At 32.7% G+C, this 25,310-nt stretch overlaps 1 protein-coding gene across 1 annotated transcript; it reads left to right on the top strand.

Annotated features, from left to right (window-relative positions):
- The first annotated feature begins 7,604 nt into the window (after positions 1–7,604).
- On the top strand, positions 7,605–8,280 carry LOC131656397 (pleckstrin homology domain-containing protein 1-like). The gene has a single exon (XM_058926126.1). It carries the CDS (start codon positions 7,695–7,697, stop codon positions 8,136–8,138), a length of 444 nt encoding a protein of 147 aa, XP_058782109.1. The 5' UTR covers positions 7,605–7,694; the 3' UTR covers positions 8,139–8,280.
- Positions 8,281–25,310: the final 17,030 nt, after the last annotated feature.

Genomic DNA, 25,310 nt, shown 5'->3' with positions numbered 1-25,310 from the left:
ACTACATCTTTAAAATTAGAGGGTGAAGCCCTTCGTTTGGGGTCTCCATGTTGTTTTGTAAGCCTCTCTTTGGCTTTATTTTGGCTACTAGTGTTGTTCTATTGATAGTTGTGTTGTGGGCTTTCAAGGTGTTGTCTTCCCCTGATATTGCAGGTGGGACCTTTTCTTGGCTTTTTAGTTAACTGTCTTGTATTTTTTATTTTTTATTTTTGGTTTTTTTTCTCCTCCATATAGTCAAGTTCGAATGTCAGTTCTACCATCAAATAGTTTTAGCCTTTTACAGAACATAGTTGCAAGAGATCGAACTTTGGTTCTTCCTACAAATTCAACGTCTGTTAGTGGTATCACTGTATATGTATTATATAATATGCTGCCTACATATTTAATAAGAGGATAAAAATGCATGAGTAAGATTTATATTTTAAAAGTATATGAGATGAATACATATTTTAAGCTTTTTTTTTTTTATTTTTTTTAGAGAAAATCAGCAACCTCAGCCGAATACATATTTTAAGCTTTAGATTACACTAGACTTAATTTATTTTGATTGATGTCAATTTTAGATTGTCTTAAAAATTATATATTTTGTGTCTTTGTAATTTCTATTATGGGGAAATAAGAATTCACCCATTTAGAATAATGTTGTAAATATTCATCCTATGTAGTCTTGAGACTATATTAAGTGATTAGCAATGACAAAATGATCGAAATATTATTAAAATACCATTGTTATTCTTCTATCCATTTCTCTTTAAGTTAAAGCAGGTCTAGAGATTCATTTATGTGTTCATTGCAAGGAAAATTAGTTCTTTTAAGATAAATCTTCTACACCATTTCTTAGTTCAATCTTGAATGAAGATTTCATGTTCTTAAAAGGCGTAGAATTTAATCAATCAAATAACCACATTATCCGGTCTACTGAACTGCTTAATCTAGTTTAGAGATCAGTTTTAACAAATAGTTTTAGTCTTCTTCCAATTGCAACTGCAGGGGGATTGAATCGTGGTCGTTCCTATCAAATTCAACGTCAATCACTACTAAATCAACTAACAATTGATTATTAGTGATTATATTTATTATTGATATTAAAATTATTGTATGAAAAAAAGTGAATTATTTTAGGGTTGTGTTCATTCTTGGTTTGGTTTTGTGTTTAGTTTAAAAATAAAAGAAATGTGTTTGAAAAGTAAAAGATAAAGTGCATGAATGGTAAAAAAAGGTAAAGTGCAGGAATGAATAACATGGATATTGACTCGAAAGCAATTAAAAAAATTAAAGACTTTACTGAATGAAAATCTGAATTGATAAACTGTAAAGTAATTCGATTAACATAAATTGGTAATTCACACGTACATTCTCAGCACTCGTTTCTCAATTCACTTGGTACTTTGAGTATAATTGAGTTTTGTACATATTTGAACACTAAAATCTAACGCTAATGACCTTAATTTATACTAAAAAACTTTTCATCACGGTTTCTAAAAACAATATGGTTGTTTCATTCAACCATGGTTATATGTTTCATATTTCACTACAGTTGTTGTTAGGAACCGTTGTGAAATTTTTTACTACAAAATTAAAACATAATAGGTACTTTATTTTTTTCATAACACACGAGGGTGCCCTAGCGAACGAGGCGACAACGATGGCAAAATCTTCACAATCTCCATTAATTTTTGTTAACGAATATCATTTCTTGATCTCTTCATCTTCTTTAAAGTACGCTACGTTACCATTCTGTGTTCGTTGTTCTCTCTCTCTCTCTCTCTCTCTCTCTCTCTCTCTTTGTGGTTAGCAGTAGTTGTACAAGTTTCTGAATGTTTATGTTCTTCGCTAGGGTTACTAGTTTCTTTTATTAACACATATAAATGATGATGGCTTTTGTTGCATTTCATGAATCAACGATTTCAGCATTGACATTGTGATATTTATTGTTCATGTTGCCCTATTCATGTTTTATTCATATTTTGTGACTATAACTTTGTGTAGTCACAAATGAAATTATCGTTGATTGATGTGATGAATTGTATTCGTGGTTATGAATATGCTTTAGGTTTTGGTGTTGTTAAATAATATATTGTTGTGATGGATATGCATATGCATATAATCATATTAGTATGTTGTGTATGTAGCATTAGTATGTCATTCACATTAGTCTTTTGATATAAACTTCAGAATTTGTTATGGATCGTAGTTGGATGAAAGCTAATAAATTAGGTCCGATGTACGAGAAATGAGTTTTTGAATTCGTTGAATTCACCGAACAAAATGTTCTCGACAATAAAAGTATCTTTTATTGTCATTATATTGATGAAGATATGGATGGTCGACTAGAAGATATGATCTGTGATATTAGAGAATTGTCTTATATGAAAGCCCATATTCATGATACTTTATGTAGCAACAAAGATGCACATTTATATAAGGGGTGCACAAGCTTTACACGATTGTCTGTGTTGTTAAAATTGTTTAATTTGAAGGCGAAAAGTGGATGATCGGATAAAATTTTCACATAATTTCTTGATTTTTTGAAACAAATGTTACCAAAAGATAACCATTTTTCGGATGTAAGACATTGTCTTGATGTGATGCATGTGGAGAAAAACATGTGTGATAGTTTGATAAGAACACTTCTAAACATTCCAGGAGAGACTAAAGATAATAAGAACTCCCATTTAGATATGGCAAAGATGGGTATACGACAACTGTTGACTCCAGAAGATAGAGGAAAACAAAACATATTTGCCTTTAGCATGGCCCACTCTATCTAAAAAGGAAAAGAAAACCGAGGAATTGACCTTCTGCTCCATAATCCTCTTGAGTATATTTCCACCCGATAAGTTAGTTGCGAAATAGTAGAAGAGGAAACAATAAGAGAACAAGAAAATTCAATTCAACAAAAAAAACCAATACACTCCTAAAATAAAGGAAATATCGCCTTTAACCGAGGAAATGATGGTCTTTGAATCTATATGACATGGCGTGGCTCTTATACTTAAAAAAAATCTATATAGTCCTTTATTCTTTTAAAAAGACTCGACTTCCCCATTTTTAACATTTTAGAGCCAAAATGGAGATTCTCCATGTTTTCCTTAAAATGGTCATTCGACCAACATCAGTTAAAACAAGGTTTACAAGGTCTACCAATAGTGCACATCGATTTGTGTGAGGCCTTGACAAGAGGCAAGTAATTGTAAAATGGTGGTGAAAATAGTGATAAGGGTGTGGTAATAGTTTAAATATAGGAAAGCCCGACATGAAAATAATCAAATTATAGGCGTGCTTTGAAACCTTCCAGTGGATATGAAACATGGTGCAAAATATCGAAGCACAAGGTTTAATTTTAAGATAAGTGCACAAATGTTGAAAAGCTCGAATATAGTTCTTAGAAGGAGGATATATCCTTGAGCGACATAATAGTAAACTACATTGAATTGTGCTCGAAGGTTGTGAAATGTAACCATAAGCCATAATATTGGAAAGTAATATTGTACATATGAAATCGATATAGGGGGAACCACCCACATATCTGATCATTAGGTTTTGGAAAGATAAATGCCCATTGTCAGAGTTCTCCAAAATTCTTTTGGGAATCAAAGTGTCATAGGTATTAGAGATCAGAGAAAATCGACAGAGAACTATGATAGAGACAATTGACGTGATCAACATATATATGAAATCCACTAAAAATACTATAACTTTATGAAGGTTACACGTTGTCTAATTTAGAGCAATCTAATTGATGCGAGGCTAGACCGATAACGTCGTTTCTCAAACTATGAGTCTAAAGAAGGTTACATGACCTCGGGAACAAGCATGGAACTATCTTAGAAAAACACATGGTCAAGGAAAATGATTGAAGTAAGACCAATAATATTCTAACATATGTCTATTTGGATAGCTATTCTACATAAAAAGATTATATATTCCCAAAATCTTAGAATTTGACTATAAAAAGAAATACAATATTGTTCACACTTTTTCCAACCTAAATCTCTTCTTACTTTCGATAATCGTTGACTCGGGCGTTGATGTGTTTATAAATACCACGACCCCCTAAAATTGGGTCAAACTTAGAGCCCATCATAAATTCTCCAAAATCATCTATGATCTGACTTTTTCACACATGTGTGCTCAACTTCAATCAAAGTGAGATCGACATGTTATATTACAAGCTTAGTGGTTTGTTTTTATTACCAAGTTTTAAGAGTTTTTCAACTTAGTTTTGATTTATGTTGTCTAAAGTGTTATGCATTATTTTGTTATTTTATGTAGGGTTAAATATGTCTGAGGTCCTCAGAAATATCTCATAATTCAATTTTAGTCCTTATAATTTTTTTTCAAAGAATGGTTCTCCTAAAATTTTCGTCTCCACTTTTGGTATTTGCTACGTATTTTCTCTAACGGAAGCTGGCGTGGCACGCCACGTGCATGCCACAAAAGTCAATAGTTTGTTTGATTGCAAAAATTACATTAGATTGTGGGGGTTACAAACCTCCCCAAATTAAGTGATTTTCTTCACATTCATTTTGCACTTTTGCTTCTTCTTTTAACCTCAATTTCCAACTTGGATAAAATTGTTACATCCTAAGTTCTCATTTTGTCCATTAGATTATGTCACCAAAATCATATTAAGTCTAGTACCATTTTGTTTTCACACTGTCACACAAAACAACCCAAAATCAATCTTAAGTAACAAACAAATTTATACATTGGGATCACAAAGACAAGAACAAATAAATCAGAGTTAATTTCGTAATGATCTATAACGAATGTATGTATAGAATACAAAAATGCATACATATAGTGAAATCAATAGATAATGCACATAGGTGATAATCAAACTTTTGTTTCTTGGAAACAATTTTTTTGTCCTCCTCTATGACTCGCTTCTGAATGGTCTCATAGTTCTTTTCTGAATTAACGATGGCGACGATGATTTCCAGTTCCAGTGAGGTGGTTCTCCATGAAATTGTAGTGTTCAGGAGAATGAACATTATTTTTGCCCATTTGAAAAACCCAAAACCTAGAACCTAGTTTATTTCATTGTTTTGGCCTGTTGAGTTTTTAATGCTTGGTTGAATACCAGAGGACCTTGTCTTCCTTGTAATTTCCCAGGGCTATTCCACTTGCACGTGGACCTTTACATATGTCTCCATACCATTGTCCAATAGCAGGTGTTGATTGTCTTTCATCATCCCTCCATATTTCCAAAAAAACTTTAGTCTCAACTTCTATTTTTCCTTAACGTGCATAAAGAGTATTAATTTGCAAAGTACATGACCAACTAGTATTAGAAAGTTAGAAGGACAAAAAATAAGCATCTCCATTTTGATCCTATCAATCTAACAGGATCTACAACACCTATTCCAAAGGTGACATCATGTTTGATGATTCAATGTGCAAACCACCTTATAGGATCCACATCCACATCACACATCAATGTGCAAACCACCTACAGGTTAAAATCATTAAAGCTATATTTCAGGTAATCTAAATACCTTGATGGTAATTCATTTATTCAAAAAAATTTCTGTGATTATACTTGATCCTTCTTATAATTGATGTCATTGTTATTATAATTGATGATTGAATTTTATAACTACGATCTTAATAGCAAAAAGGTGAAAATATTAAGTGTGTGCCAGTTGAAACAGAAAAGGTTGAAAATGGTTTTTCTACCTTGAATTCGTTCAGACAAATCAACTTTGACAACTTGGGGTCCAGAGCATGCTACAGGTCAAAATAGGAAAATCGGTGAAACAACACTTGTTATAGTGTCTAAATGTAGTAGGTCTTCCTCTGCTCGTGGTAAACTAAGGTTGTTTACTACTACATTAAAGGCATCTCAGAGGGTTTCAGGGTAAACTCCTGTTAAGCAAAATGAGTGTTTGATGCAGATATTAACACTAATACATATAGTGACATGCAAAAAATAACGTTTTGTTTCCATTGTGCAATGTGTAACGCCCCAGACCGCTTTTGGAATTATTGACTGACCCCACAAACCAACAAGGGTCTTTTCAGCATGCTTTGACCTTATTCACACGCTTTCCGGGAAACTTCTCAAAAGGTCACCCATCCCATAATTGCTTTAAGTCAAGCACGCTTAACTATGAAGTTCTTATGGAACGGGCTACCGAAAAGAAGATGCATCTTGTTGGTATACGTAATACCTATCAATCCTTATATGCACTCCTTCAACCATGCAGTCCCATACCTGCACGGCCTCAGGATCCCTCTCATTCCGATGTGGCGACCACCCTTGTCCCCTTCGGCCTCAGGTGTTACATGCGGTGCAACTACCCCTTGCCTTCTTCGGCCTCGGGTATTACACAATGCCTCTTTTTTCTTGTTGATGTATCTGTTTACGGTGGAATTTCGTAAACAAGCATTAGACCTCCAAAATAAAAAATACATTGATTACTCACAGGTTCGACTGGATTGATCCTAGGACATAGTCTAAGTTTCGAGATTTTAATGATTGGGTTGTGTTCATTCTTGGTTTGGTTTTGTGTTTAGTTTAAAAATAAAAAAAATGTGTTTGAAAAGTAAAAGATAAGGTGTATAAATGGTAAAAAAGGTAAAGTGCAGAAATGAATAACAGGGATATTAACTCGAAAGCAATTAAAAAAAATAAAGACTTTACTGAATACAAATCTGAATTGATAAACTGTAAAGTAATTCGATTAACATAAATTGGTAATTCACACGTAGATTCTCAACACTCGTTTCTCAATTCACTTGGTACTTTGAGTATAATTGAGTTTTGTACAAATTTGAACACACTAAAATGTAACGCTAAAACCTTAATTTATACTAATTCGACCGTAACGGCCTTTTCCTAACGGAGTTCCACGTTTTCGCCTGCATGCTCCTCGATTTTCTAAGACTTCCACGCATCCTTTTTGGAAAAGAAAGATCGTTTGAATTCAAATCTTCTTCTACTCGAGGCGCCAAAACGTAATCAATGTGGCCGTCGAAGCTTACTTTCCAAATGCTCTGAAATATTCTAAGTCTTTTACCCTTTGCCTTCGAAGATATTTAACTAAAGTTTCACTTCAACGAGGTAAAGCCCTTTTTTACACAAAAAGAGAATCTCGAATGACCTTCAAAAGCCATGTGCCTCTCTTTGAGGTATATCCTTTAAGACATATCTTCCTTCGCCTGTCGAAATCTTCAGTTAACAATATCACAATTAATGGAAACAATCAATTGTAACATCCTTATGCTTAGAAGCTGTTTGATGAAATTCCTGACAGAATTTAAGAATTTATGAGGGTTTGTAACATCCTTATTTAAAGTAGACAATATGAACTAAATGTGTGAAATTTTATAAAGACCATTATTTAAAGAAAAAATTAATAGAAACTAAAATCGAATTTAAATTATTTATAGAAAGGAAAACATATTTAACTTTACTCTTGAAAAAAGTTTTTTAACTTCATTATTTTTGATAATATAGTGAAAACAATTTCTCATAGTAACATGCTTATGACCCTATACTATTTTTGATAAATGAATGAGGAATGCTATCTGTTAGAACTATACTATTTCAACAAAATTAAAATAAAGAATAAGTGTTGATACTTATTGCCATTAAAAAAAACTACACTTCTCACTTCTCACAACTTTTTGCACAACTTTTCGACAGTGATTACATTTCCCCTTTTAGAGCTTTTTAGAGAGAGAAAATGGAGAATCTATGGCGAGCAGCAACCGGTCAAGAACCCGACCCAGAAGCCTACGCCGGAATCGAATTCTGGTCAAACCCCGAACGCTCCGGCTGGCTTACCAAACAAGGCGACTACATCAAAACCTGGCGCCGCCGCTGGTTCGTTCTCAAGCAAGGCAAACTCTTCTGGTTCAAGGACCAATCCTCCGCCGCCACACACTCCTCCGTCCCGCGCGGCGTCATCTCCGTGTCCACCTGCCTCACTGTAAAAGGCGCCGAGGACGTTCTGCACAAAGCCTCCGCGTTTGAACTCTCGACGCCGGAGTCTACTATGTTCTTTATTGCCGATAATGATAAGGATAAGGAAGATTGGATCAATTCGATTGGGAGGGCGATTGTTCTTGGGTCGAGATCTCATGCTGCTTCTGAGGTTATTGATTATCGTCAATCTAGTGAGACTTGATCCTTGTTCTTGGTAATCTCTTTGTATACTATAGTTCTTTCTTTGTCTTGATTGTGATGATGAACTCAGTTGTAAAAGTATTCATCTGTATTTTCTTTTTTGTTTTTTCAATAAAAATTTATGCTTTTTTGGTTTTTGGTAATTGGGTATGTAGGATTTTGATTTGATCTGGTTGAATAAGTGATTTTTGGGATAAGTGCTTTATGAATATAATTTTTGTGTCTTTGAAAAAAAGTGATTTTTGGGGAAAGAAGTGAGGAAGTGGGATTCAATTGTTTTGCTTCTTGATTATCAGTTTTGTAAGCTAAGAGTTGATGTTTTGAGTTTTTCTGAGTGAAATGGAAATATGCAGTGAAGCATATTCTGTTCTGGCATTGATTGAATTGGTGCTGGAAATTTGCTTGAGTTATGTGTTTTTCTCTAATTTGTTTTATTATGAATAAATAAGTTAGTAGTTTCATAAATCATATATAGGTGAATGATGATTCCCCTCTGATAGTCACTCTCATAGAAATTATGTAACTCTTAGAACTCTTGTGGTATGAATTGAGAATTTGAGATGGCTGCATGACTACATGCTTTGTGCTTAAGCAGTCCTATTATTGGACTTGGAGAATTTTAATGGGTATGGAAAGAAGCCTTCCAAAGGGCTTGGAAGAAACCGGACAGGCAGGCAGCCGTTACCCCTGGGTCGCGACCTAGATCCGTGTTTGCCACCTAATCCACTTCAACAACATGTGCCTAGCTAAGGTACTAAAAAAAGAGTTAGTTGGACTATAGCATCAAAGAAGAACACTTTCCCCCCTATAATGCGGGAAGAACAAGTTTCCCTCTACTCCCATGAATTCTCTGGGAAAGTAAGAGAAAATCCTCCCATGAATTCGCCGGGGAAAGTAAGAGAGAACCGTTTCTTCCCAACTAGCCTCCCCGAGAAACCATCTATTTATACTCCAATCTCAAAGTTTGGACATTTATTCACTAATTCTCAGATTCATTCAATCCAGAATCTTTGTGTCCCCCTTGCGAAAAGGTTTTATCATTGTATTTCACAAGTGTAATTAAGAAATATTTTAAACTAGATTTGTGTTGGGGAGGAATGAGGAATCCTTGTTATAACAACAACACCTAATAATGATGATAATTAAGCTGTCCAGTCTTTTCTTTTTGACAATGGTAAACAAGTGTGTTGTCAAGTTAGCAGCATAATTATATGTTTTGGAAAAACATGCTGACTAATTGCTGTGAATATTGCTACCAGTAAGAAAGTGAAGTTTTAATTTGTTCACAAAGATATGCATGGTATCATTGCTTTGCATTTAGGGTTGAGTTGATGCAATTATTAGTTCTAATTAAGCTAGTTAGCATGCCTTGTTTCCTATGATACATAATTTGGATAACTCTGTCCCTTATCATTATCATGAGGATTAAGGAGTGACATCAAAGTAACCAAAGTAATAATCACCAGTTTCATTAATACAATAGAGCACAAACAGTCGTATTTGTAGTAAGACATTCCACTTTTATTAAATTAATTTTATAAATGTGTTAAAAATAGTGTAAAGAATAATAATTAAAATATACAATTGAAAAAATAACAATCATAGCTACTCCCTCCGGTCTGAATTATAAACAAATATGTTCTTTTTAGGTTCATTGAATAATGAATTTATCTAGTCTATATAAAAGACCAGATACATTCATTATTCAATGAATCTAAAAAGAGAATATTTATTTATAATAATAGTCTAAAGACATTAAAAAATTGAGAATGATATTTATTTTAAAATAAATTTTATTAGTTAAAACAATAGTATGACTGAAACGGGAGATTACTCTTCAAATGTAAATGTAGTAGAAGTTATTTTTGTACTTCACTCTTTATGATTTATATACAATCAGTTTCATTTCCAAGCCATTGTTACCTTATTCATCCATGATAAATAGAAGTTGAAGGAAAAATGGCAACCTGCCCCATTTTTGACATCATGGTTTTTTTAGGGTCCAAAACATCATAGACTAAAAGTGAACAGAAATTCAGTTTTGCACTCTCTTGGGCTTAGTTTATTTGTTGATGAGAAATTCTATTTCCGCCTTTGAAACCTCTATTTCTCTGAGTGACAGTTGATAAGAACTAGTCAGAGATCCGTGCTGTCGCTCGGGTGTATTAATTATGGTGTAGTATTTTTTGAACGATATGAAAAATGTGAAGTAAAGAAGTTTGACAATATAAAATAAAAATAACCATTTAAACAAATAGAATAGATAAAAAATGTCTTAAATACAATTTTTTTTTAATATATTGATAAGATAATGAACAATAGTGCATCATCTAATTTACATAATCTTAAATGAATATTGATTTGATGATAATTATAGGATTCCATTTAAAATAAAAATGTATAATCATAAATATTTATAAATATTTTATTAATTAAAATAAAAATGTATAATGGTGATAGTGATCTGTGAAAAATAAGAAAAATTATACTTTAATTTAATTACATAAATTTAAATTATACTTTAACAAAAATTAAGATTAAAAAAAATAAAAATAAAACATAATGAAACACAAATTGATAGAAAAAAATGAAATGCCAAATTGTTAACGATAATATTTGAAAGTTAAACGGTTGAAAGTTATACATGTATAAAAAAGGAAATGTGATCCTCAGCTGCAATGTGTGCAGCCATTATGCAGCCAAAAAATAACCATTGGATTGAATATTCAATCAATGTTATATTTTTGCTTATTTATTAGTAGGATTCTTTTTACCTGTTACTTATTATTTCACTAATACAATTTTATGTTTCACTAATAAATTAATTAATTAATCAATTAACTATTTTACCAACTCAATTATTTATTTCACTAATAAGTTAATTAATTATCTAAAGGCAAGACAACAACAATAATTAATTAATAGATTATAATTTATATATTATTTTAATATAAAACAAATTATTTAATTCTTTACAATAAAAAATATTTATTTATTATAAACATCATTTAAATGTATTTTAGTTGAACATATTATTATAGTTAGAAAATAATAATATTACTTTTGTAAATAATAATATCACTCTTGTAATTTATTTTTTCTAATTAACATGTAATGTTAATTGAATTCTGTTTTTGCTGTCTCAACTATTCAACTATGGGATAATACTTCTATGGTATAATACTCCCAGATTATTCACAATTTGCAATAACCATGTTAAACAGATATGCATAAGGGAGAAATTGTTTAACTGTTTTGCTTGGTCTCTTACGTCAAATGCTTCTGCCATTGTAATATCCAACGCATTTTCGAAATCTAACGAAAAATTGTGCAGAAAAATTGTGCACAAAATCATGTGTTCTTAATTAGTTATACCAAGGCTACCAAGGCATAAGGTAGATAATGTTTAAGTGTGATTCTTTGTCTCTTACGTGCTCACATGTCGGTCTTTCATTAGATGGCTACTAAAATAGCATAATTTACCATTATATTAACAATATATATAATATCAGCCTAGATCCTACTATGCTTTTTTCTGCATCATTCTAACATTTAGAGTACCAATGCTTTTGCTTTAAAGATGAAGAATGAAAAGCTTATGCAAAGAAGAAAAGGTAATTTCACTTGGGTTATGAGAGAAAACTGTTGGATAATGTTTTTGTTGGAGGAAAGTTGAAATAATTATTTTGGACCAATGAAGTTGGGACATTTGTCACGTTGCTAGAGAAAAGCATCAAGTTTGGAAGACCGAATTTGTTAATTACGTGATTGACCTTTTAGTAGTGCAATTGTAATATTGGTTGAAGGGCATAATGGGTTGTTTGGGCAATTGATTAGTAAAAGTTTTACTAGTCAGAGACCCGTGCTGTCGCACGGGTACATTATTTATGGTGTAGTATTTTTTAAATAATACGAAGAGTGTGAAGTAAAAAAAGTTTTGACTAAATTGTATATATAAAATGGAAATTAACCATTTAAAAAATAGTTTTACTAATAAGATATTAGTAATATGAAAATTAGGTTCTAAGTTAAAATAATGATCCATAAAAAAGTTTAAGATAAGTCAAGAACACAATAGCAAAATAAGGCCAAGTATTGAATTAAATAATTGACGACCCAACAACAATAGAGGATAACATGACCCGTTATATAATTCAACAAATGCAAATTTAAAGGAAATGTGAGTTGGAGAAAAAATTATATCATGACCCATTAAATATTGGACATGTGAGTTGGGGGAAAAAGTTGTAACAAATGCAAATGTAAAATTTAAAATATAAATGAAAAAAATGAAATAATATACTTAATTGTAACTTGAACAATAATTATATAGATTTAAATGTATTAAATAATTTTATGGGAGAAAAAATATTTAAAAATAAGAATTTTATCTCTCAAATTAAGATAATAAATTAAATTCAAATTAAGATAATGATTAATTAAATTAAAAACGATATTATGTTGGTAGTGACCCGTGAAATATAAACTCTATGTTTAGGACACTTTATTTTGTAAGATATATTTTATTATGGTGATACTAACTTGTGAGATTGAACATTTTATTAAATTAAATGTTAAAACATATAGATCCTTGCTGTATCCTTAAAATTTGAAATATTGCTTGTTATTGTCTTAACAACTTACAATTTAAAGGTGAGTGATTAAGTCTTGGACTGTGTATATGTATGTTGTGGCAGCATTATTGGAAGGATCACATGCAAATGAGGTTTTGAAACAACACAACAGAAAGAATGGTAGCTTGTTGGAAATAACACATGATGGAAATGCAAATTCCAATATACTATTACATTAGTCCATCTTAGTGAATAAAAAATATTCACATGTGAATAAAAATACTCACGTGAAATAAAAAGTATTTCATTGCATTAAATAATAAAAGTAATAAAACTTTAGGTCAATTAAATTATACACCCTAGAATGAAAGAAACACTTTTAAATTGAAAATGAAGAAAAAAATAGCATAACAGATAGAATGTTATCCGAAACCTTAAGTACTACAAGACCCCCCGGCAGAACAGTTCCCAACAAAAGTATTAAATTGATTTTTCTAGACCATCACACTTCAAATGAATGCAATGTTGCACTTCAAATGCACTTTTTGTTGCTGCTTCTGTAGGTGGCAATGGTTGAAGAAAGAACCTTTCTTTCAGTGGTAGCTTAAGGTCTGTTGCTTCATCAGAGTTCAGTGATTAAGCTGCCAAATACCATAAATCAGTTCATTCAAGTAAACAGGCATTTGCATTTGCATTTGCATCGTATCACTCAAATACATTCAAGTAAACATCAATGTGAATTCCCATGGGATTCACATACATTGAGCACTGGTTTCAATTTTTACAGGTAATGACACTCATCATATCCTGAAAGCTAATCAACTTAATCATAGCAAACGAAAAATTTAAGATACTGTAGCATATTTAAGTTAAGAATTCAAGTGCTCACTAGTGTTCTTCAAAAGTAGCTTGAGAACCAGAATGTAGGAACAGTGATTGTGAAGCGTCGGGATTTGAGTTCTCGGCATCAATTCTGAAAAGACCTGAATTAAAGGATAGTCAGCTTTAAAATGCGGAATAGAATTTATCAAGTGATTTGGCAAGAATAGAATTCAGAATTGCATACCTAGCCTTGAAATCAACTACTTGAGTAGTAGTTTGGAACCGTTCCAAGCGTTTGAAAGATTAAGCTTCCATGTGGCTTGTGAGATATTGGATCGAACTCTAGTATTGTCGAAGGGTAGCTTATTGGTTCGACAGTTCGACAGAGTTAAGCATGAAGTCGAAGGATTGTTCACATGCTGGTGTCGAAGTGTGCATGCTGTAGTCAAAGATGGGTCTAGCATGCAGATGTCGAAGATGCTAGGGTTGTTAGCATGTTAAATTAGGTTTTAGTGTTTAAACCCTAATTTGTTAAGTTAGCTTGTTTATTAAGTTGGCTTGTGTAATGGGCCTTGCTGAAAAAGCCCATTAGTTAGTATGTTAGGTTTTATTATAAATAGCATACTAGTCTCTCATCATTGCTAAGCTGCAAATCCTAATTTAGGGTGAGAGAGGTTATTTGTTATTCTTGTAAACTTGTAATCTTGTTCTAAGAGAAAGTGAAAGAATAGCAGTTATAACCAATTCTTGTGTTCTTCTTATCCTCTCTAATTCCCTATTATACTTTGTTATTGGTATCGGTTTTCACAACAAATTGGTGCGGTGAGCGTGGAGAAGATGCCTTCAACAAAGTATGAGATTGAAAAGTTCACCGGAGTGAATGATTTCGGTCTGTGGCGCTTGAAGATGAAAGCTCTACTGGTTCAGCAGGGTTGTTTGGAAGCGTTGAAGGGAGAGGAAGCCATGAATGCAGAATTGACGGCAGCGGAGAAGACGAATATAATCGAGAAAGCACACAGCGCAATTTTGTTGAGCCTTGGTGATACGGTTCTCCGGCAGGTATCAAAGGAGACGACGGCATCAGGGTTATGGGTGAAACTTGAAAGTTTGTATATGACCAAATCGCTGGTAAATCGACTCTACCTGAAGCAAGCTTTGTATTCATTCAAGATGATTGAAGACAAAGTATTGGCTGAGCAGTTGGATATGTTCAACAAGCTGATTCTTGATCTTGAAAATATTGATGTGAAGATCGATGATGAAGATCAAGCGCTGTTACTATTGTGTTCTTTGCCTCGATCACATGCTCACTTCAAAGAAACTCTCTTGTATGGAAGGGAGTCCCTGACGTTTGAAGAAGTTCAATCAGCCTTGTACTCTAAGGACTTGAATGAACGAAAGGAGCATAAACCTTCGACTGTTGGCGAAGGTTTGGCCGTTAAAGGAAAACTCTTACGAAAGGATGGTAAGTTCGACAAGAAGAAAGGCAAAAGCCAGTCGAAGACTTACAGTGGCGAAGCATCTGGCATTCGATGCTACCATTGTAAGAAGGAGGGTCACACAAGAAAGGTGTGCCCTGAACGCTTGAAATATCATGGAGGTAAGGATAATGGCAACGCTGCCATTGTTCAAGATGATTTCGAATCATCTGATGTTCTTGTGGTTTCAAGCAGTGACTCTAAGAAGGAGTGGATTATGGATTCAGGTTGCACTTGGCACATGACTCCAAACAAAGACTTGTTCGAGGAATTATGTGATCAAGATGGTGGATCAGTATTGCTGGGAAACAACAAGGCTTGCAAGATTGCAGGTGTTGGATCTGTGAGATTCAAGCTCCATGATGAGTCAATAAGGTTGTTGACTGAAGTCAGGTATGTTCCTGATTTGAAGAGAAATCTGCTTTCTCTTGGTGAATTCGACAAGAAAGGATATGTTTTCCAAGGAGAGAAAAGTATCCTAAGAGTCATGAAGGGTTCGAAGGAAGTCTTGAGAGGCGTGAAGAAACAAGGCTTGTATACCCTTGAGGCTGAAGTTGTAAGTGGTTCGACAAATGTTGCATCCACGAAACCTTTGTCGAAAACAGAAATCTGGCACATGAGATTGGGCCATGTCAGTGAAAGGGGTCTGATCGAATTAGGGAAACAAAATCTGCTTGGTGGAGACAAAGTCGAAAAGCTGAAGTTTTGTGAACCCTGTGTACTTGGAAAATCTTGCAGAGTGAAGTTCAACAAAGGCAAACAAAGAACACATGGATCCCTTGATTACATCCATGCTGATCTTTGGGGGCCTGCAAGGTGTCCATCACATTCAGGAGCAAGGTATTTTCTATCCATAGTAGATGATTATTCCAGAAAATTATGGGTATTCATCCAGAAGACTAAGGATGAAACTTTTGAGAATTTCAAAAGTTGGAAGACTCTGGTTGAAAATCAGACTGGCAGAAAGGTCAAGAGGTTGAGAACCGACAATGGCCTTGAATTTTGCAATGAGGCATTCGACAGTTTTTGTGCTGCCTCTGGTATTGCAAGGCATAAAACTACTGCAGGTACTCCACAGCAAAATGGTTTGGCTGAAAGGTTTAATCGAACTATTTTGGAGAGAGTCAGATGCATGTTGACTAGTGCGGGGTTAACAAAGGTGTTCTGGGCTGAGGCTGTTTCGACAGCAACATATCTGATAAACAGATGTCCTTCGACAGCGTTAGATATGAAGACACCTGAAGAAGTTTGGTCGGGACATCCACCAGATCTCGACAAACTGAGAGTATTTGGCTGCGTAGCCTATGCTCACATTAGGCAAGACAAGGTCGAACCTAGAGCTCTGAAATGCATGTTCATGGGATACCCTGAAGGAGTCAAAGCTTATAGGCTATGGTGCCTAGAGCCAGGTCACAGGAGGTGTATCACCAGTCGAGATGTAGTTTTCAATGAAGCTGAAATGGCTTTTAAGAAAACTAATGATGTTGGTCGAAGTACAGAAACATCTGACGAAGAGCTGGAACAGGTAGAGATTCCTGTTGAGGTGGAGCATGTTGATGCTAAATTGCATATCCCAGATGAAGTCGAAGAAGAAGCAAAAGATGCTGAAGTTGAGGAAACTGACGATGACTACCTATTGTCGAGAGATAGGTCGAGAAGAGTCATCAAGCCACCTCAGAGACTTGGATATGCAGATCTTATAGCTTATGCCTTAATCTCTGCAAGTGAGGTTCTAGACGAAGAACCTAGAGACTATAAGGAAGTTATGAGGAGTCGAAATAAGACTGAATGGCTGAAGGCCATGGATGATGAGATGAAATCTCTTCATGATAATCATACTTGGGAACTGATCAAGAAACCTGTTGGGGCAAGGTTAGTCAGCTGTAAATGGATTTTCAAAGTTAAGGAAGGAATTGAAGGAGTGACGTCCAAAAGATACAAGGCAAGGTTAGTTGCAAGGGGTTTCACTCAGAAAGAAGGTGTCGACTTCAATGATGTGTTTTCTCCTGTTGTGAAGCATAGGTCCATTCGAATGTTTCTTGCCATGGTGGCACAGTTCGATCTTGAACTGGAACAGATGGATGTGAAGATTGCGTTCTTGTATGGTGATCTAGATGAAACGATCCTGATGAGGCAACCTGAAGGGTATGTCGAAAAGGGGAAGGAAGATTATGTGTGCAAGTTAAAGAGATCTTTGTATGGGCTGAAACAATCTCCTCGACAGTGGAATAGGAGATTCGACAAGTTCATGGCACACATAAGTTTCATTAGAAGTCAGTTCGACCACTGCGTTTACTTCAGATTTCGACCTGGTAATTCATTTGTTATTTTGTTGCTTTATGTGGATGATATTCTCATAGCAAGCAACAATGTTGAAGATGTGATGAGGGTGAAGGCTGAACTCAATAAGGAGTTCGATATGAAGGATCTGGGAGCTGCTTCTAGGATTCTTGGAATTGACATTCGAAGAGATAGAAAGAAGTCGAAGTTATGTCTATCTCAAGAGGCATATCTACGGAAGATTCTTGAAAAGTTTGGTATGTCGAATTCGAAGCCAGTTGTGACTCCAACAAACCCTCAATTCAAGCTGAGTATTGATCAGTGTCCCAGTACTGATGTCGAAAGAGCCTATATGAATAGCATCCCATATGCTAATATAGTTGGTTCTTTGATGTATGCTATGGTCTGTACTAGACCCGACATAGCATACGCAGTAAGTCTTGTAAGCAGGTACATGGCGAATCCTGGAAAGGCTCACTGGCAAGCATTGAAGTGGATTCTAAGGTACATAAATGGATCTCTAAATAGAGTCTTAATTTATGGTGGAGCCTTGGGTGAAGATAGTAAAGCAGCAATAGAAGGATATGTCGACTCTGATTATGCAGGTTGTATGGATTCTAGAAAGTCTATTTCTGGATATGTTTTCACTATGTTTGGCACAACAATTAGTTGGAAAGCAACTCTTCAGAAGGTTGTTGCTTTATCAACCATTGAAGCGGAATATATTGCTCTCACTGAAGCTGTGAAAGAAGCATTGTGGCTTGAAGGTTTTGCGAAGGAGCTGAAACTTCAAGGTCGAGGTATCACTGTTAAATGTGATAGTCAAAGTGCAATACACCTGTCAAAGAATTCAGCCTATCATGAGCGAACTAAGCACATTGATGTGAGGCTGCATTTCGTCAGAGGAGTAATCGAGCGTGGAGAAGTCCAAGTGCTGAAGGTTTCGACTGAAGACAATGCTGCTGATATGATCACCAAGACATTGCCGAGTTGCAAGTTTTTCCACTGTATGCAGTTGATAAAGCTGCGTGAAGAAAGCTAGTCTGTTCCTTGACGTTGTAGAGTTAGGTCCAAGGTGGAGATTTGTGAGATATTGGATCGAACTCTAGTATTGTCGAAGGGTAGCTTATTGGTTCGACAGTTCGACAGAGTTAAGCATGAAGTCGAAGGATTGTTCACATGCTGGTGTCGAAGTGTGCATGCTGTAGTCGAAGATGGGTCTAGCATGCAGATGTCGAACATGCTAGGGTTGTTAGCATGTTAAATTAGGTTTTAGTGTTTAAACCCTAATTTGTTAAGTTAGCTTGTTTATTAAGTTGGCTTGTGTAATGGGCCTTGCTGAAAAAGCCCATTAGTTAGTATGTTAGGTTTTATTATAAATAGCATACTAGTCTCTCATCATTGCTAAGCTGCAAATCCTAATTTAGGGTGAGAGAGGTTATTTGTTATTCTTGTAAACTTGTAATCTTGTTCTAAGAGAAAGTGAAAGAATAGCAGTTATAACCAATTCTTGTGTTCTTCTTATCCTCTCTAATTCCCTATTATACTTTGTTATTGGTATCGATTTTCACAACATGGCTGAAAGCATGAAAAAAGTTTACTTCAAGTGAAGCATGTAAAGGACAAGGAATAAACATAGCATAGAGTTTTATGAAGGAACTGACTTGAACTTTGGCGATACCAAGCATGAGTTAGTATGACAACCGGTAGACCGTTTTCTTTAGTAAAAGCTATAAGTCTTTTCTGCATACATCTCCCAAAGGGTGAGATCAATCTCAGCTCCACTAACAAAACAAAAAATACAACAAAACAATATGAAGCAATGAAGTGTATAGTGCTGTCAGGTGTGAAATTGTAACGTGACATACCATTCATTGGCCAAAATTAGGTTGACACACAGTTTTTTCCCAGCACCTATAACCTGGGTCCTAACGACTTGTTGCAGGACACCAATAATATCTGCACTTCCAAATTCGGCTTTGTCAATAGTTGGAGAAGAATATAATTATATATTGCAAAAAGACATATAGAAACTTATACCGTATAAGCGATCAACATCAAAATCTACATACAAGAATTCTGCAAAGGGCTTGAATTTGAATTTGTGTACTGCAATCTCAGGCATGTCGATACTGGTGATTGTAGTGAGGGTTATAGTCCTAAGTTCCTAACCAGTGCAAGAAAAATCACACAAGTATTTGACATCAATTTATATTTTTCTGTGACAAATTGTTGAACATAAGTCAAGTCTCAAACTACAATTTACTTGGTTAACCAAAAAATGTAAAAGATGATTTTTTACCTAATCTTCACTCATCTTGAGAAAGCAAAATTTCTTAGTCTAAATTGACTCTGCATCCCCTGCAGCAGGGAGAACCAGCTTTTCTACATTTAGAGAAGACAACAACCTCTATATGCAAGAAAATAGCAGTTGAAAATAACCCTAAATGGAAAACCGCATGTTAATAGAGCTCATCCTTGGGAAAAAATCTATGGTAATGCATCTATTGATCTACTTTTTCAATTTTGATTTGAGCCATTTGTGATGTACAAAAAATTGCTTACTTTTCCTTGATACTCTCTGCTTGTAGCTACCATGGGAAACTCTGCAATATTGCGGCCAAAAATCCTGAGAAGCCCAGCAGATACTACAATTGAACTGCCAAGAACGATACATACAGAGTCAGTTTGGCCAAAATTAAAAACTATTAGCTAAAACAAAATGGTTGCAGACATGCAGTAAATACCAAAAAGGATAGAGAATAATCTTCACCGTCCTTCTCCCACAAAACTTTCAGAACCTTCTCTTCATCAGCTCTACCACACCGGATTTACCTGAACAATGTGAATGCAAAATTAGAAGACTACTCCATATGGTGAGAAATCTATAAAAACATCAAAACCCTAAAAGGTATAGCAAGAACACATAATAGCTTACCATAATAGCCTAATGCTCCAGTCTAATCTATTTAACACCCTGATTGGAACATCACCCACATAGAAACTGCAAGCAAATCAAGCATAGGTTAAGCAATATTGGAACATCCCCCTGTAAATCTATAGTGATATCAATTAATAACAATACAGATTTTCCGCGGATCTAACACTTAAGAAGGCACAATTATAATGCTTCTTATGTATATCTGTAATCAGATTTATCGAAATCAAAACAAAACAAAAACGAAAACGAAAAAACAGTAAGCGAAATTGAAGAGAGAATCAGCAACATACATGCGGGGTGATTTGCGAAAAACTGAGATCGAAGAGAACGAAGATTTGAAGATTTTCCGCTTTGGTGGATAAAACTGATTCATCTCCCGTGCTTCAACTATTTGGACGACGGGGAGGCGTGTTCTAGGTTTTGCTTGTTCAATCACTTTTAGGGTTTGAGAAGAGAAGAGAGAATGATAATTTGAATCGTGAAGAGAGAGGAAAGGTGAGGAGGAAAATGTTAAAGCAAGTACACAATTGTAAAAGTAGACGAATGAATAGACAACACATGGCAAGTGCAAATATTCAATTTGTTAATTACTTCACTAACCTTTTGCAAGGGTAAAGTTTATTTTGCATAAGGTTAAAATTGGGAGTTTGGTCAATTTTATAATATTGGGTAGATAGTAGACTAGTAAGATACCCGTGCTTTCGCACGGGTAAATTTATTTAATATTGTATGAAATTAATTAGATACATATAAATTTTTAATAAATGATTTAATTACAAATAAAAAATATTTTATAAATTTAATTATATTAAATAATTATATAAAAAAGAATTTGGAAGATGAAGATAAAAAAAATGAAATTTTAACATTTAAAAATAAAAATCATCTCTCAATTTATAGTAATTGTTGATTAAAATAAAATAGATACTTTGTTGATAATGACCCGTGAAATAAAAAATTTATTTGATCTGATATAAAATATATTTAAATACAAATGTAAAATTAAAAATAATCATATGAATTTAATCGTATTAAATAATCTTTAAGAAAATCGTGAAATGAAGAAAAGAAAAAAATTTAAAAATAAAGATATTATCTCTCTAATAAAAACAATGTTTGATTAAAATAAAAAAAGTATTATGTTGATAGTGACCCGTGATATTACAATATTTTTAATTTTATTAAAATTAAAAAATAAATTATTTTTTAGAGTTGATACATAAATAGAGAAAAAAATTAAAATGAAAGTAAGAAAGTGTGGGAAGAAAATTTGAGAGAAATTTGAAATTTTAATTAAGAAAGAGAAAGTGTGTAATGATCGATTAAAATAAATTAAATATTGTATTGATAGTGACCCGTGAGATAAATAAATATTTAATTTTATTAAAGTTAAAAAAAATAGATTATTAATAATTTTTGTGATTAAATGAAAAAAAATTAAAATGAAAGTAAGAAAGTGTTGGAAAATGAAATGTGAAAGAAATTTGAAAATTTAAGTAAGAGAGAGATGAAGTGTGTTGGGGAGAAATAGTTGGTTATTGAAAAGTTAAAAAGTTGGACAAATGAGAGGCTGACAATTGGCGCTTGGTTATTGAAAGGTTGAAAAAGTGATATGTGATTTTGTTAGTTACCGAATTGCCCTTTTTTATTTGTAAAGAAATTTTTAACTAAGGGCATAATAGTCAGATTGGTCAATCTTTTATTAATTGTTTGTATAGTAGATAGTAGATATAGTAAATAGTAATTAGTAAATCTACTATCTATCTATTACTAAGAAATTGACCAAACTGTCAAAATTACCCTTCCCACTAAAAAACATTACACTACAAATTGGATAAAATAGTAACTAACAAAATCACCCAACCACTTTTCTATTGTCCAATGAAAATCAACTTTTTTGCCAAGTGTCAATTGCATGTTTATGATTCAACTTTTTCTCCCAAACACACATCTTCTCTCTCTTATTTAAAATTTCAAATTTCTTTTACATTTCATTTTCCCACACTTTCTTACTTTTATTTTAATTTTTCTTAATTTATCTATTATCAGTTATCACAAAAAATATTAATAATCGATCATTTAATTATTATCCCCAAAAATATTTAATTAGTTCACGGGTCACTATCAACTCAATATTTATTTATTTTAATCGATTATTACACATTTTCTCTATCTTAATTAAAATTTCAAATTTCTCTCACATTTTTTTTCACACTTTCTTACTTTCATTTTAATTTTTTTCTCTATTTATTTATTATCTCACGGGTCACTATCAACATAATGTCTATTTTATTTTAATCAATCATTGTCTTTATTTGAGAGATAATATCTTTATTTTTATTTTTTCTCCATCTCACGATTTTTTATTATTATTTAATACAATTAAATTTCCATGATTATTGTTTATTTTACATTTGTTTTTAAATATATTTTATATCGCATCAAATAATTTTTTTATTTCACGGGTCATTATCAACATAGTAGCTATTTTATTTTAATCAACAATTACTATTAATTGAGAGATAATTTTTATTTTTAAATATTAATATTTCATTTTTATTATCTCCATCTTATAGTATTTTTTTAAATAATTATTTAATATAATTGAATTTATATGATCATTTTTCATTTATAATTAAACCATTCATTTTTAATTTATACGGATCTAATTAAATTTTATACAATATTAAATAAATTTACCCGTGCGGAAGCACGGGTATCTTACTAGTGCTTTATAGTAATTAGTAATTAGTAAATGCTTTATGGGTTGTTTGGGCAATTGATTAGTAAATGCTTTATTATCTATTATCTATTCTCTATATCTATATCTATGGGTTGTTTGGGCAATTGATTAGTAAATGCTTTATTATCTATTATTATCTATTATCTATTATTATCTATTATCTACTATAAAGCTTTTACTATTCAATTGGCTAAACTACCTAAAATGCTCTTCCCTTCAAATTAATTTATACTATAATATGGACAAAACAGTAATTAACAAATTAACCATTCCAAAATAGCTATTTTTTTGAATTCTTGCACCAAGTGTTAGAATCCTATTGGTGCTCATTTGTGGATAATCTTTTTGTCTTTCAGTTTCATAGTTTTATACAGTGACCTCACACAACTTGCAATATTTATTTTACTACCGACATGATGTAGTTGTTTATACATACAATTTCAACGAAACTTATATTATGACTAAATAATATAGTTTACATACAATTTCAATTCTATGACACTTACTGGTATTACTTTATTATTCAATAAAAATTACTGGTATTTTCATAATGGATTTATTTGTGCGGACGTACGGGTCTTATGTATTCGTATACATAATGTGCATATGTTTTTTTATATGTTTATTAAAATAAATTTTAATAAAATTAATAGTTTATTTATTTCACGGGTCACTATCTTAAAACTTAATTTTCATACTACTAATATCTTATTAGTAAAAAAAATTTTAGATAGTTAATTTTCATTTTATATATGCAATTTGGTCAAATTTTTTTACTTCACAATTTTCGTATCCTTCAAAAAATACTACACTACAAATAATGCACCCGGACGACAGCACGAGTCTCTGACTAGTAGTAGATATATAATTCAAAACCTTCACCTATTCCACTATTGCTTTACAAGATAAATCACAAAATCATTTTATCATTTCACAAGAATATAGAATATAAATCCTTGACCTAATAAAGATGGTAATTAACCTATCCCGTCTTTTCTTTTTGTGAGTGCATAAATGAGTGTGTTGTGAGCTTGGCATAGTTTGTTTAGCAACATAATTATATATTTTGAATTGAACATGTGAAAGACAATTTTGTTAACAAAGATAAGTATGGAATCATTGCTTTGTATCGAGGGTTTGGGTTGAGACTACAATTATTAGTTCTAATTAAATTAGCATACCTTGTTTCTTATGATACGGAATTTGGATGACTCTGGTCCTTATCATGAGGAAAGAGAGATCAAAATAATAATCACCAGTTTCATTAATGACAATAGTGCATAAACAGTTGCATTTATTCACTCTATGTTGTGAAAGTTTATTGACTTGTTGGTTTTACTATGACCTAAAATTAGTTAGATGCAAGGTCTAAATCTTACTTTCTAATTTCTTCAATGTTACTCTTTTTCTCCAAACAAACTTTCTTTTAAATTTGTATTTGGATAATAATAGAAATTATTTTTTACTCCATTCTTTATGATTGGTACAATCAGTTCCATTTCCCACTTACATTATTGATCCACTTAAGTACCTAATGCAATTTCATTTATGTTCGCTATTTTTGGAGATACATATTAAAAAATATTTTTTTTCTGTCAAGATTTGATTTTTTTCCAGAATTACAGCTACGGAACATGTCTATCCTAAATAATTAAAAAAGTGTCTGTGGAAATACATTTTCGCAAATAGAAAGATAATTTTAAAAGCGCGCATGGTGTCTAAAAACCTTAATGGAAGGGAGTAAGAAGCTCTGAAGGAAAAATTGCAACTTAGCCCCATTTTCAACTTCATAGGCCTTTTTGGTTACAAAAGTAAGAGATTATATCTAGCACCGTTAATATTATCTTGACACCCCATATATAATTTTAAAATATCAATAATGTCCCTTTTATAATTTATATCTCAATTTTATACTTCTCTGAAAAAATTATTTCCAAAAAGTCATGTAAAAATAAAAAATCGAATAGTTTCTAAAAATCTAGTAGAAACACATAATTGATCATAAAAAAAGCTTGGTTTTGCACTAGTTTTTTTGCAATTTATAAAATCCGGTTTGAATTTATATCAGATATATTGAAAAACAAATTTAAAGATAGTGTTGCTAGTGTAAATCAAAATTATACGAATATTCGATCAAAATCTTTAAATTCGCCAAGTCATATCAATATTTTAAAATTAAAAGAAAGATTTGATGGGATATACGTTTCTCATTGGTTACAGTATAAAAATATTTTACACTGCCAGTGTATATTTCATTTTCTTTTGAAAAATTCAGTGTGTGTTTTGTCCATACTAGATATTTTGAAAAAATTTGGTGTATAAGATTTTTGTCCTT

The sequence above is a fragment of the Vicia villosa genome, linkage group LG3, assembly GCF_029867415.1.
Source record: "Vicia villosa cultivar HV-30 ecotype Madison, WI linkage group LG3, Vvil1.0, whole genome shotgun sequence".
NCBI classification, from domain to species: domain Eukaryota; kingdom Viridiplantae; phylum Streptophyta; class Magnoliopsida; order Fabales; family Fabaceae; genus Vicia; species Vicia villosa.
Note: the sequence above shows the minus strand (reverse complement) of the source record. Positions and strands in the feature narration are given on the sequence as shown.